This window comes from Phacochoerus africanus, chromosome 1 (assembly GCF_016906955.1).
Source record: "Phacochoerus africanus isolate WHEZ1 chromosome 1, ROS_Pafr_v1, whole genome shotgun sequence".
NCBI lineage: Eukaryota > Metazoa > Chordata > Mammalia > Artiodactyla > Suidae > Phacochoerus > Phacochoerus africanus.
Window position 1 is genome coordinate 82814361 of NC_062544.1, and position 14745 is coordinate 82829105.

The 14745-nt window shown below is 41.9% G+C and overlaps 1 protein-coding gene across 7 annotated transcripts in view; it reads right to left on the minus strand.

Annotated features, from left to right (window-relative positions):
- Positions 1–14745, minus strand: part of LOC125120356 (collagen alpha-4(VI) chain-like) — a 134040-nt gene that overhangs the window by 90706 nt on the left and 28589 nt on the right. For all 7 annotated transcript variants that reach the window (XR_007133309.1, XM_047768426.1, XM_047768449.1 and 4 more), the window contains exons 6-10: positions 12812–13438; positions 7007–7552; positions 6079–6633; positions 1862–2196; positions 333–411 (exon numbers count right to left, since the gene is read on the minus strand). Coding sequence is in view for 6 of the 7 variants with exons in the window: in XM_047768426.1 (XP_047624382.1) it covers positions 333–411; positions 1862–2196; positions 6079–6633; positions 7007–7552; positions 12812–13438 (2142 nt within the window). In the remaining variant the exon portion in view is untranslated. The remainder of the gene's footprint in view (positions 1–332; positions 412–1861; positions 2197–6078; positions 6634–7006; positions 7553–12811; positions 13439–14745) is intronic.

The following is a 14745-nucleotide window of genomic DNA, read 5'->3' on the forward strand; positions in this document are numbered from 1 at the left end:
TAAAAGAGCAGAGAGTGCCTAGCACCCCCACGAAGTAGGAGCTGCCTCTGCAACCCTCCAAAGCAGATGCCAGGTGCTGTTTGGTTAACTGTGTCTCAGTCAGAGCGACCCTTAGTCAGTGTTGGGGATGTGGAGCCCCCGGCCCCCTCAGACCTGAATAGTCTCCTAATTCATATCAAGAGGGAAACTGGATCAGCCTCCTGGGCATTGAACTCTGACCACCTGAGTTAGCATTCAGGAGCTTACAGTTCCAGTGCCATTTGGAATCTGAAAGACTGTCTCAGCCCCTATGGGAGGAGCAAGGCCCGCAAAGGGCAACTCCAAGCACTTACCCTTTTTTCTGAGAAGCTCAGATGTTTCTTTCATTCGCTCTAAATCATCATCCAGTCCATCTGTAAACACTAAAAGGACCTGTTGTTTATGAGAGAAAAAAGCAGGTAGGGGAAGCAGGAAAAGAGGGAGGAGAAACAGAGAAGAAGGAAAGGCAATGGAGAAGATGGATGCTATTAAGTTTCACATTTCTTAAAAAATGCAGAAGTAAGCTTAGTTCTTCTGGCTGCATCCAAGCTTTCACTCTGTTCTGCTCTGTGTCATCGATTCATTTGTTGCTTGATTACACATTTCACTTGTCCTCTCTCATACACATCCCCCTACCCCACCAAAAAAGGAATGAATCAGTTTAACTGCTTGCTTAAAAATATATTCCAGTAATTCCCTTTGTGGCTCAGTGGTAATGAACCCGACTGGCATCCTTGAGGACGCAGGTTTGATCCCTGGCCCCTCTCAGTGTGTTAAGGATCTGGCATTGCCATGAGCTGAGGTGTAGTTTGCAGGCACAGCTTGGATCTGGCATTGCTGTGGCTGTGGTTTGGGCCAGCAGCTACAGCTCCAATTCGATCCCTCCTAGCCTAGGAATTTCCATATGCTATGGGTGTGGCCCTAAAAAAAAAGACCAAAATATGTATATACACATATAGTCCAAAAGTTGTCTTCTAATATTCATCTTTATAATGCAAAAATCCCCAAATTGTAATGCATTTTCTACAATTGTTACCTTTACTCAAGAGAAGCTGGAGTCCTGTACCTCTTTTCCCAAGGATAATACCCAGGTACATAAAAACAAAATGAAACAAACTAGAAAAGAGGACTTTGACTCAGCCCAGCCATGAAGAATCTGGGCTGCTTAATGTATAACATCCCATAACCCATGCTTATTTTAAAAATAAACTTACATATACACTATACTACTTCCTTCTCCCCTGGAAGTTTCCTTCATCACCTACGTAGAAAATTTTAACTTAAAAAGCGAATTACACTTTTCAAGAAATAAATCTATTGGATGCATGATTGAAGGGAAAATCCAATGTAACTTTCCAAGTTTGAAGAACATGATTTCCGAATAAATGTCCCATGAGATCTTTTAATCTCTGTGGACTTCTGTGGGTGTACAGTCTGGGGTACCAGGAAGGGAGGAGGTGGACTGTGCCAGCAAGCCATTAACTGTCACCAAAGATGGTTCAAGGGGCTGATTGGAAAAATAATGGACCCTTCCCTACATGACAATGAGTGACCACAAGGAGTTAGTATCTTCCAAGTGTCTTTGGAATGAATTTATGCCGTGGCAGAATCACTAAACTGTGGGTAACTTGAGGGCAGGGACTTCATCCTTTTACCCCTACTGGCATTCAGCACAGAGCCTCTAGGGTTTAGTAAATATTTGCTGACTGCGTGAGAAAACTTATTGGTCTTTACTGAGTAAGAGTTCCTCAAGTAAAGAACAGTTTGGTTGGCCTCAGTCACAAAAGCTGTATCCCTCCCACTGTCTAATGGTTCCACAACATGGGTTCTCAGCATTTATTACCTTCACTCTGGCAGAAGAAAGACGGATAGCATTATTTCCCAGGGAATGCAAAAAATCCACATCCATATGGTTGCTACTGGCAGCCTGATGAATCAAGAACTTCTGAATGGCCTCATCACTGTACTTTTCAAAACCCGAGTCAAAGATAAGCTGGCCTTTTAAGCCAGGAACCAGGTAGCGGAGCATCACGTTAGTCTGACCAGGAACGCCACAGCTGATGTTGGAAAGCATAGCCAGCTCCTGCATCAGCTCTGGCAGTAACCCTTGAAGCCTCTGCTGAACTTGCCTTGTGGGAGTGGAGAGATCAATTCCTACAGACAAGTCTACATTGCATCCTTTGAAGAGAGAGAAGAAAATCAAATTAGTCATCTATAGATTCATGACCCAGCCCAGAAGATATCGGCCAAGCTGGCCCTGCAAGAAGAACCTCCAGCCAGCCCACAGAAGTGTAAGCTAAACAGTGGTGTTTATTGTTTAATTGGGGGGAATGGCTTGTTACACAGCAAAGCTAACCAATACATATATACTGTTACATAACTATGCCTCTGCAGGTCCTAGTCCGTCTACCTGAAGTGTCCTTCTCTAAACAAAGATTCCCTCATAGTATGGATTATGTCACCTTACTTTCCCAGTGTCTAACACATTTGCTCATTACATGACTTCCCAATGAACAAAGATGAAAATATGAATGAGCCTTGAGTCTCTCTCTTTTTTTTTTTTGGCGTGTGTGTCTTTTCTAGGGCCGCACTCACGGCACATGGAGGTTCCCAGGCTAGGGGTCTAATCAGAGCTGTAGCCCCCAGCCTACACCAGAGTCACAGCAATGCAGGATCCAAGCTGAGTCTGTGACCTATACCAGAGCTCACAGCAACACCGGATCCTTAACCCACTGAGCAAGGCCAGGGATTGAACCCACAACCTCATGGCTCCTAGTCAGATTCATTAATCCCTGAGCCACAATGGAAACCCCGAGCCTTGAGCCTCTTTAAGCAGGAGCTGTACTATATCCTTCTCCCCCTGGAAGTTTCCTCCATCACCTGCACACGTACCTTTGTTTTGTGGAGGCATATTAGACATGATCAAGACTGATAAGCATTCCCAATTTTATGTTTCTTCTGTTTGAAAATATTTAAGTCCTCCTGGAAGGGTGTAACTAGAATTTAAAGGCCATTGATCTTTCAGGCTATACCCATCCACTCATAACAAAACCATCCATAAAATTCCACTGAGGATACAAAAGTTGATCATAACACATGTACCTGGATCAGAATTTGGGTGAGTAACTTAAAACATAACTTAATAACCATAAAAAGAGCCACTATTATTAACTACTCCTGGATAACCAGGCATAACACGGGCTTATCAGGGCAAGCTGGGACATGTAGATAGTTTCTCCTAGATCAGCACATATTAGAGTATTTGGCTCAAAATCAATAAAAACAAAACTACAGATAGGGGTAATGGAGGGGATTTTTGATGAAAATAAATAAACACTGGACCCTTCATCAGTGAAAAGGGTTAAAAGAGTGGCATAAAATTTCTGAGGGCCCTGAGATCCAGGGCTGACCCGGGAGTTTTCAATCCCCAAAATGTCATACCCATGTTAGCTGGCCAAATATGTTTCTGGAATTGAAAAGATATAAAATACCTTCTGCCCCTCCCTCCATATAAAACATCTTGGTTTTCTTTTGATTTTTAAGTCTCTGATTGAAAGTCACCAAAAGGAGTTCTCACAGGTACAAATTTTATTTCTATATCAGATCTAAATTCAGGGGAAAAAAAAGGAATTTTTGAGTATGGCATATTATTCCAACATTTCTAATTTACATTTTCCTTAGGAACATTTTCAGCTGGCTTTATCCTGTAACACCAGTAGCATTTTATTTCCTTGTTCATGGAGAGGGTTGAACTTCACCAGATAACCTCTAAGGTTTTCTGATTCAGATTTTTGATTCTAGAATTAATTAGGTTTTAGCCATTATTAAAGCTAAGACAGAGCTGGAAATAAATATAAATCCTTGGTTCAAAATAATCTAAAAACAGAAGCTGGAATCCTATATCTCTTCTGCTCCCCCAGGATAATACCCAAGCACATAAGAACAAAACAAAACAAAAAATAGGACTTTGATTCCTGAAGAATGTGAGCTGCTTAATGCAGGATATCCCATAATCTGTGCTTATTTAAAAAAAAATAACTTTATGCATGCATTCATTTCAATTGAATTCTGAATTCACCAAACACACTCCAAGGTCAGGATATTCTTTATACAATACAAACAAAATTAATAACACTCTAAAAAATTGGCTCTGGCTTTTGACACCAAACTGCTGGGAAATTCAAACACTGCCTCCATTATTCTCTATCAGAGTTAGTTAACTTCCCTGTTTTTCTCATATGGAAATTGAGTTGGTAAGAATATCGTTGGCACAACATTGTAAATCAACTATATTGTAATAAAAAAATACCAAAAAAATATAATAGTATCTACTTCACATGGGGTTGATATAGGAATACTGGGCTTTAATGGGTTTCATTATATATTATTCTGTATGATTTTATACTATATAGTATACTTTATTATACTATAATATACTTTACTACACATTACTGTACAATTCTATGGCATTCTATGCTATTCCTTACTAACCATACCATACTATACTATGCCATACAACCCCCTATTCAAAGTGTGATCCCAGTCCTATCACCATCACTTGGGAGCTTGTTAGAAAGGTAGAATCTAGAGTTCCCATTGTAGCTCAGTGCTGATGAACCTGACTAGTATCCACAAGGACACAAGTTCAATCCCTGGCCCTGCTCAGTGGGTTAAGGATCCGGCATTGCTGTGAGCTGCTGTGTAGGTTGCAAATACGGCTTGGATCTGGCCTTGCTGTGGCTGTGGCATAGGTTGTCAGCTGCAACTCCAGTTTGACCCCTGGCCTGGGAACTTCCATATACCGCAAATGCAGCCTTAAAAAGACCAAAAAAAAAAGAAAAAAAAAAGGAAAGCAGAATTCCAACCCAACCTACTGAATCAGAAACTGCATTTTAACAAGATCTTCAGGTGATTCAAATACATGTTAGTTTGACAGGCCCCGTTGTGCTTTATGATACCATATCCAAAGGCAACAGAAAACAGTATTTAGTACACACACTCTAGATCTAGACTGCCTCCAGCTCACATCTCATCTCTATGATTTAGTTGGGCCAAATAACCTGACTTTTTAGTGTCTTAGTTTCCTTATTTGTAAAATACTATCTATTAAAAAAGTTATGTGAAGATGGAATGTTTTAACCTATGGGATCCCTTGGAATAGGGCCTGCATAAAAAACACCATCTAAAAGTTAGCTCTTCCGATTAATAATGTGGTTGTGCTAGAGAATCTCAGGGGTAGGAGGTGGGTCGTCCACGAAGACATTGTCTGGGTCAACTGCCCCTAAGAGGCAAGTCTTAGGAAAAAAGCAGAAGGAGACCCAGATTGTTGGGAAGAGGAACTCTTGTCTCTGGATCTTGCTGTTTGGGATAAAAGACTGAGTAGATAAAAATGGGATTGAGGATGACCTTCCCCCTAAGGAAACAGATTGGCAACAAACTAGAGAGACCCGTGTATGGCGACACATGGAAATGACAATGTGTTTGTTCTGTTTCATAACAGCGACTATTGAAACGATCTTATTCTCTACTTGTTTTCCTTTCCCTGTACCCCAGTCTTCAGTAGGTTGTGTTTGCACATTCCAGTGTGGTTTCATCTCTCTACAAGGAATAAAGGAAGACTTGTGAGGACTTAGTAGACAGTTCTGAGAAGGAGCAGCCCTTCAGAGTCCAGAGTGGTGATGACCATAGGAATGATTAAAAGGGGGGAGGGATGGAGTGGGAGTTTAGGATTAGCAGAGACAAACTACTGTATATAGGATGGATGAATGAGGTCCTACTGTATAGCACAGGGAACTATATTCAATGCCCCGTGATAAACCATAATGGAAAAGAACATAAAAAAGAGTAAATGTGCATAACTGAATCACTTTGTTATACAGCATAAATTAACAATACTGTAAATCAACAGTACTTCAATAAAATAAGTTTTTTTAAGAAAAAAAAAAAAGGTTCTCCAAGGGACGGCTAGAAGGATTAGCTTTATTTTATTAAGAGATCCAGCTGGGTCCCTGACACCTACCATGGGTTTGAAGTTCAAATAACAAATCCTCTGTCACTTACCTTGCGGAATGCAGACCCTGTAAAGAATTTCCTTCTCCAGGTTTTGCAGGGAGTCAAATTTTTCTTCATAGTACACTTTGCTCTGGTCATTAGTGATCTCCAAAAGCTGAGCGTTTTTGGCTTCTCCTACCCCAATGGCAAAAATAATTATGTTTCTGTCCCTGAGAGCCTGGGCTGGTACGGCTACATTGTCCTGGGCGACCCCGTCAGTGATCACAATCAAATACTGAGGAACACTGGGCCTCCCTCCTCTAGAACTGCCAAAAAACGGCAGAGTGAAGTGCAAGGCTTTCCCAGTGTAGGTGCCATCATTGATTTGCTTAACATTTGAGATGGCTCTGTGAATGTCCACTTTTGAGGAGTATTGGTTGAGCCTGAATTCTTCCTGGGGGTTTGAGCTGAACTGCAGAAGGCCAATCCGAATTTCATCAGCACCAATATTAGACTGGTTCACCATTCGCTTCATGAAATCCTTCATCTTTTCAAAGTCTTTTGAGGAGATGGATTCTGAACCATCCATAAGGAAGATAATGTCAGCTTTCCTATTCTTACAGGCTGTGGGGTGAGGGGAGGGGGCAAGAAGCAAAACAGAACATCCACTCAGAGTCTGAAACCAATTCATTACAAATCTCTAGAGAGAGTTGGAGTTGACAGCTATACAACATGAAAGCATTTTTAAAGGGGGTAGAAAAGGAAGTCAATAACATAAATTTGCTGTGACCTAGCACAAAGTAGTCTCAAAATAAAACACAGCTATATGATAAAGATATAAAATTTGACTGGCTTAGTTCATTCTAGGTCATGGTCACTCCATGTCCAATACTCACTTGTAGACCTGTGAATCTACACTTTGAGAATGAAGCCTATTCAAATAGATTCAACATATATACTTGAAAGGGGGAGAGAAATTGAAGGAAAAAATTCTTACTCTCTGAGGAGCAGATGTCCTGTACCACTTCTTGTTGGATGGCCTTCAAGGAATCAAAATCATGCGCAAAAAACATTCTGTCTTCAGCTATCTCTCGAAGCTCAACAGTATTAGCATCTCTGACTCCAATAGCGTAAATGGTAACTCCATCTCCCCTCAATGCCTCTGCAGCCTCAGCCACCGGGTCCATAGATTGGCCATCAGTGATGACGATGAGATACCAAGGCACGTTGCTGCGAGCAGTGTCTGCAAATATCTTAACCATGTTACCTAAAGCCTGACCTGTCATGGTTCCACCTCCCTTCTGCTGGATGCCATCGATGGCCACCTTCAGCCTTTCCACACTGGGATGCTGGTTAAGGGTAAATTGACTATTGATTTCATCTGAGTACTGAACAACTCCAAACTGTACTCTGTCAGGCCCGATATGGAACATCTTTATCACTTCATTCATGAACACCTTCATTTCCAGAAAATCATTGTGGAAGATGCTGCCAGACCCATCAATAAGGAAGTAAATGTCTGCTTTCTCAATATGCACACAGCCTAGGCAAGAATAAGCAGCCCATTAGAACAGCACATCAGGTGGAACATAGCAAAGCTGTTGATATGGATCCTCCCACACTCCCTCGGCCCTCATTGTTGCCTTGTTATTAAAAAACACCTGAGACCCTGCCTAGGATACTCTCAGTCAGGAGCATGATCAGCCCATACACTAGGCAAGCCTAGGAGGGAGTTGGAGCAGCCAGGAGCCTGTGATTGACAGGGGGTAATGAACAAATACCCCAGCCCCCCCCCCCCTTGGGTGGGACAACACAGCCTCCATGAGTCCACAACAGTGCCTTCAGCAATAACCAGCTTACCAACTCAGCTTGTACTAGCTGCCTTCCCAGCCTCTCCCCCATCTCTACTCCCCTGACAGAGCAGAGACTCACCTCCCAGATAAATCATTTATATCTATATTTTCTTTTCAGAGTCTATTTTTGATGAACTCCACTTAGAGACATGAGGTAAATATTACTTGACACTGCTCAAGTGAGGATGTTGAGAACAGCATCCTGAACAACATGCTGTGACAGTAAAATATCACAGCATACTTGAAGCTATGGATTGTCTCAGCACCCATTATCCCTGCTTCTGTAATAGCGAAGAACAAATCTGTCTCCATATTAGATCTGTTTCTTTTACTAACTTTTGTGCTGTTGCCTGTGCTCAGTCATTCTGGCTCTCACCTTTTGTAAAAGAATGTTGCCATGGAGTTCCTTTTGTGGCTCAGTGGGTTACGACCCTGACTAGTATCCATGAGGATGTGGTTCAATCCCTGGCCCCCCTCAGTGAGTTAAGGATCTGTCTGTCACTGCTGTGAGCTGTAGTGTACATCGCAGATGTGGCTCAGATCTGGCATTGCTATGGCTGCGGCATTGGCCAGCAGCTGTAGCTCCGACTCAACCCCTAGCCTGAGAACTTCAATATGCCAAAGGTGTGACCCTATAAAAAAGAAAGAATGTTTTCTGTACTCTGAAATATAGAGAATAGCCTATTATCAGCCCTCTGACCTTTATGGGTCCATTCATATAGAGATAAAAAGAACAGAAAATAACATTTGTCTTGTTGGAGGTTTGCAGGAACATAGTGACTTGACCTACCTGGACAGCTGCAAGAACAAAGGATTCCCACACTAAGAAGCTGGCAACAACCAACCACACCCCTCCCTCACCTTTCCTATAAAAGGCTTTGCTGAAAGCCTTCAAGGAGTTCAGTGTTTTTAAGGAATAAGCCACCTGTCTTCTTGCATAGCCCTGCAATAAACCTTTCTCTGCTCCAAGCCTTTCTCTGCACCAAACCCTTTGTTTAACCTCACTGGGTGTCAGGCACCCAAACTTGCATTTAGTAGCACTTCCCCTGAAAGTTATACTGGGTTTTTTGTGGGTTTTGTTGCTGTTGGGGTTTTTTTGGCTGCCCAGAGCATATGGAGCTCCCAGGCCAGGATCAAATCCAAGCCACAGTCTCCACCTAAGCCACAGCTGTAGGCAATACCAGATCCTTAACCCACTGTGCCAGGCAGAGGGTCAAACCCACATCCTAGGATGCCATTGATTGCATTGCACCACAGTTGGAGCTCCAAGTTATACTTTTTAAATACGTGGACAAGAGAGTATACTTTCTAAAACTTAATTTAATTTGATTAACTGAAATTAATATAAAACTTTCAATGAGCCTTACTTAAATGAACCATTTTGTATTAAAGCCTAGACTCCAAAGGACAAAAGTCTCTGTATTTAAATCTTACCTCCACCACTCACTAGCAGGTTTCACCCCACTGCATTTCCCTAATATGTCAAATGAGATTTTTTTTTGTCTTTTTATCTTTTTTTTAAGGGCCTCACCCAAGGCATATGGAGTTTCCCAGGCTAGGGGTCGAAATCGGAGCTGTAGCTGCCAGCCTATGCCACAGCCACAGCAACTAAAGATCTGAGCCATGTCTGCAACCTATACCACAGTCCAGAGCAACGCCAGATCCTCAACCCACTGAGCAAGGCCAGGGATCAAACCCGCAACCTCATGGATACTAGTCGGGCTCGTTACCGCTGAGCCACAGCAGGAACTTCCTCAAATGAGAATCTTAACAACTACCTAGTAAGTTTATTGTGAAGATCAATAAGACCATGGAAACACAGCAGAACTAAGTATTAAAAAATCACAGTTATATCACTCATTGTTTTATTTTTGTCCTCTAGCACATCCCCCCCACCCCCGGAAAAATGAGACACAATTTTCTTCTTGATCATTTCAGCCTTGTGTTATTAATCTCTGGAGTCCCTCAAGCCAGGAAAGAATCAAAAGCTTTCTCATGTTCCTGGCCAAAAGGGAAGTGGCCCAAAGCAGGAGCTGGGCTCCCTTGCTCCGGCCATCATTTGGGAGAACTTTGGTCCATGCGATACATGAGACATCCTTATGCTTAAAAAAAAAAAAAAAAAAAGGTATTTGTTGTTTATGTGAATGAAATCAAAGTTAACTGGGCTTCCTATATTTTATCTGACAACCTTACCCTAGAGGGGCAGGCATAGGAAAGGTTGTGGCTTTCAAAGTGTTGGCTGAGTGCTTAAGAGAATGGAGAGGCATTTAGGAAAAGAGAAGGCAGAAAAAGGAGCCTTACCAGCACCCACTGGTGGGAAGTCTGTAGCTGTCCTGGGTCTGAGAAAAGGACCACCATGCAAGAAGAGACAACTCTACAGCTAGCCCCACCCAGGGTTTCTGTACCATCCGCAGGAGCCAAGAGACTCAAGTACTGCCTGATATGATGCATTACTGCCAAGCTTGGCAGATGGAAATTTGGGAGGAGGGGGTTAAGTCTGATGCTGCTATGCATGCACATCTATTACATACATAAAATGCTTAGCAGAGGATCTGACATGTAGCAGATGATCAATAAGTGGCAAATATTATAATTACCCAGGACAAAATTCTGGTAAAATAGCCCCAACATCTATTTACCTCTAAGTTACTACCCCCAGCCCCAATCATCCTAGACTTTGGGCTGATTTTCCTGATTCCATGTTTCTTTTTAGCTGCTATAAAGCCTGGAAAAGAAATCAACTCTCAACTCTTTATACCATTTGTGAACCAAAGGGAGGGAAAAGGAGGTGTCTCTCTCTCTTCCCTACAAAATACAGGCAGGGGGTGCACAAGCCAGTGAAATTCATATTTAATAATTTTGCTCCTCATTCCCCAAACAGAGAAAGGGCCTAAAAAATACAGGCCAGGGAGTTCCCGTCATGGCTCAGTGGTTAACAAATCCAACTAGAAAACATGAGATTGCGGGTTCAATCCCTGGCCTCACTCAGTGAGTTAAGGATCTGGCATTGCCATGAGCTGTGGTGTAGGTCGCAGACTTGGCTCGGATCTGGATTTGCTGTGGCTGTAGCGTAGGCCAGGGGCTACAGCTCCGATTAGAACCCTAGCCTGGGAACCTCCATGTGCCTCAGGTATGGCCCCAGAAAAGACAAAAAAAAAAATACTGTCCAAAGAGAAATACAGGAATTTATTTAGATTTGTTAAATCTCTAGGATTCCACACAAGTAATCAAGAAATTACAAAATCATTTCATGGTTATTTTTAAAAAAGGAAAAAGCTCAGTGATTTTCTCCAAAGATGAGGATAATCACAGCCTTGAATTTTTAAGTTAATCATCTACATTTCAAGTTGCCACCTTTTTTCAATAATTGTGACTCAAATCTAAAAAACACTAGCATAAGTGGACAAAAATAGACAAGTAGACAGACAGACACAAAGATATTTACGGCAGCCCAGAAGTGACAAATTTGGGATTTAAAATTAAGGCATTTGGGGAGTTCCCTGGTGGCCTAGCCATTAAGGATTCAACATTGTCATTGCTGTGGCTCAGGTTGATTCCTGGCCCAGAAACTTCCACATGCCATGGGCATGGCCAAAAATAATAAAATTCAGGCATTCAGGCAGTTTGAGCACAGCGAGCTATCTTGTAATAAGCTGTAACGGAAAAGAATCTGAAAAAAAAAAGTGTGTGTATAACTGAATCACTCTGCTATACAGCAGAAATTAATATTTTAAATTAACTATACTACAATTTAAAAAATCCAGGCAGTTTGACCTCAGGGCGATATACTTGACTTGTATGTTTCTCTCGTGTTTTTCTTTTAACTGCGGATATAGGAGCAGCTCTCCTAACTGACTTCTATAAGGAGTCACTTAAGAGTAACTCGCCAGATAACTGATATTCTCTCTTCCCTCTGGAACACAAGTGTTGCTCCCACAATACATTGAGTGCCTCCCCTTGAGACCTCCAGTTGAATACAGCTCTGCTTCACTCCATGGAAGATTAAGCCTACCAGGAGTGACATGGGTTTGTCTCCAGCCTATTTACGGCCGTTTTGTTACAGTAATTACACAGCAAGTCAAGAGGATGTGAGTGTGAATAAAAGAAGGTTGCTGCATCTATGAAAACCAGGTTAATGGCTTAGAAAAGACCCAATAAAGGCAAGTTGTTGTAAAAGAAATTGGTGATGTACTAGACAGCATTACAAAAGATGATTGCATTTTGAGATCATAAAAATCAATAAGGATTTCTGTACTGAGACTGTTTCAAAGGTTATGTTCTCTTCCCACATGAAAGAAACAAGCTGGAAATTATGAGAAAATACACATCGGATGATTAATGAAGAAAATACATGGAACTCCAATCAGCAGGGCTCATATTCAAAGAAGACTTGGCCCTGCAGAAGATTGGCAAATTAGGGTTCCTTTACTATGTTTTAAGTTAAAATGTTTAAATTCAAGAATGTTTGTGTCTTTTTAGAAATAAATCCCTGCTTTAAGTGACTATATTTGGTCAATCCATACTCAGATCTCTACAGCTTCTACTGTAAATATGCACATATTGTCATCAAATTCTTTGTTAAAAAGAATGAGGGGTAAGAAGAGGGAAGGAGTTCCCTGGTAGCTCAGTGGGGTAAGGATCTGGCATTGTCACTGCTGTGGCTGTGGTTACTGCTGTGGTGCAGGTTCAATCACTGGCCTGGGAGTCACTGCATGTGGTGGGCACGACAAAAAAAAAATAAGAGGGACGCATGTTCACTTTTTACTTCATACTCTGCACTGTACAGAATCAAAACACAATTAAGATTTTATGCTTTGTTTCTGTTTTTAAATGAATTGACTCGAGACTCTTTTCTTAGGTGAGGGGTAGAGGAGGTAGGTGTATGGAGCAAGCAGAGTAAAGATTTTTTTAAAAAAATAAAAGATTACATTTGGAAAAGATGCTCCTACCTTCTTGTAGGGCATGGCCCATCCCTGACACGAAGGCCCTTGTGCCCACAATCTCAGGGCAGAGCTGGTTCTTAATCTTGCTTCCCACAATGGCCAGTTGCAAATAATCCAGGGGGATGACATGTTTCCAAGGAGGATATGATGCTATCTTTTCCAGGTCCATGCTCTCCGAGTCATGCTGGGTGCCCACTGCGTAGATGGTCACCCCTGCCCTTCGGAGCAGGGAAGCTGGTCTGGACACGTTGTCCTGGGAGAAGCTTTCCGTGATGACCACAGCCACCTGCTGCACACCTTGCTCAGACCTGCTGCCCTTCTCCCGAATGAACACCTTCTCCCTTAGGAAACCCAAAGCAGTGCCAGTCTTGGTCTTTCCTCTTCTTTCCCTATAGGCTAATTTGTCCAGATGCTCCAAGATTTGGGCTGGATTTTGAAATGCATCCAGTGCAAACTCCAGCCGTGGTTCGTCGCTGTAAAAGACCAAGCCAACTCTCACAACATCCCAATGAATAATTAGAGAGCCAATGGTGGTCTTCAAGAAACTGACAACTAGTTGGAAATTCGACTGCCCAGCCCTGCTAAATTCCTCAATGAGGAATACTAGGTCGGCCGGAATAGCAGTCGGGCATGCTACAAACAAACAAAAGCAGAAAGAAGGGCTTCAGCAGGAGGATAGAGGAATAAAGACAACACTCATTTTGTACACAAAAGTAGTATTATGGTCTACTTTTATATACTGTGATAATACAGTGAGTGTTACAAATTGTAAATAGTACATCTTATAATAACTTAATTAATGATAATTAGAAGTTAGTGGAAGCTTTATGACCATCACTTGGCATGACAGTCAAAGAACATCACGGGGCTCAAAATTTTTCTCATGCAAGTATGTTTACATCACTTGCAAAATATGTAAATATATGAATAGCCACAAGAAAGTGCTTTCAGATCATTTTTCAATTCATCTAAGTCCATTAGAAGCATCTGAGTCTTGTTTGACTCGTGGTTTGTTTGTTTCTTCCTGCCTTTTTCTGGTTTCAAGAAGCCCTGGGTCAAATTCCCATCTCTAGGCCTGACACATTTTTTGTTGTTGTTGTCTTTTTATAGCCACACCCTAGGCATATAGAGATTCCCAGAACTGTAGCCGCTGGCCTATGCCACAGCCACAGAAATGCCAGATCTGAGCTGCATCTTTGACCTACACCACAGCTCACGGCAACGCCAGATCCTTAAGCCACTGAGCAAGGCCAGGGATTGGACCTGCATCCTCATGGGTACTAGTCAGATTTGTTTCCGCTGAGCCACAGTGGGAACTCCAGGCCTGGCACCTTCTTGATTTAGCAATTGTTCCTCTTTTGGTAAAAGATGGAAATAACAAATTGGTGACAACTCATACACCTTTCTCTGCTAAGTTTCATGTCATTTTAACAGAGGCAACAGGAAATATTGCAAGTGGCTGTGAAAAATCTTTGTCCAAAAATTGAGACAACCGGATGTTTCATTTTGCTATTGAAAGAACTATTCCTTTAACCTGCCTCAAATGGGCTAATGGGGCTCTGAAATGCATCAACTCCCTTCCAAAGGGAGTCCAGAACTTTCCCTCCCAATTTAAGGCAGGGCCTGATGTAGGGAAAGCTAATACCAAAAAGGCCCAAATCTACTTTGACGTAAGAAAACAGAAATCTCTCTAGCAGAGAACCGAAACCACACATGCAGAAGGCTGAAACCAGTGTGAACCAAAGTTTAGAGAAGAAAATATAAGGGGAACATAATAACCCTTTGACTTATCTTTGGTCTCCTGATGTCCTGAAATTTTCCCTTGGCCCTTTTTTTAAATAAAGAATCAAAAATCAATCCTAGATATGAAATTACCATAACACTGTAAAACAAATATACTTCAATAAAACAAACTTTATAAAAAATCAATCCTAGATTTA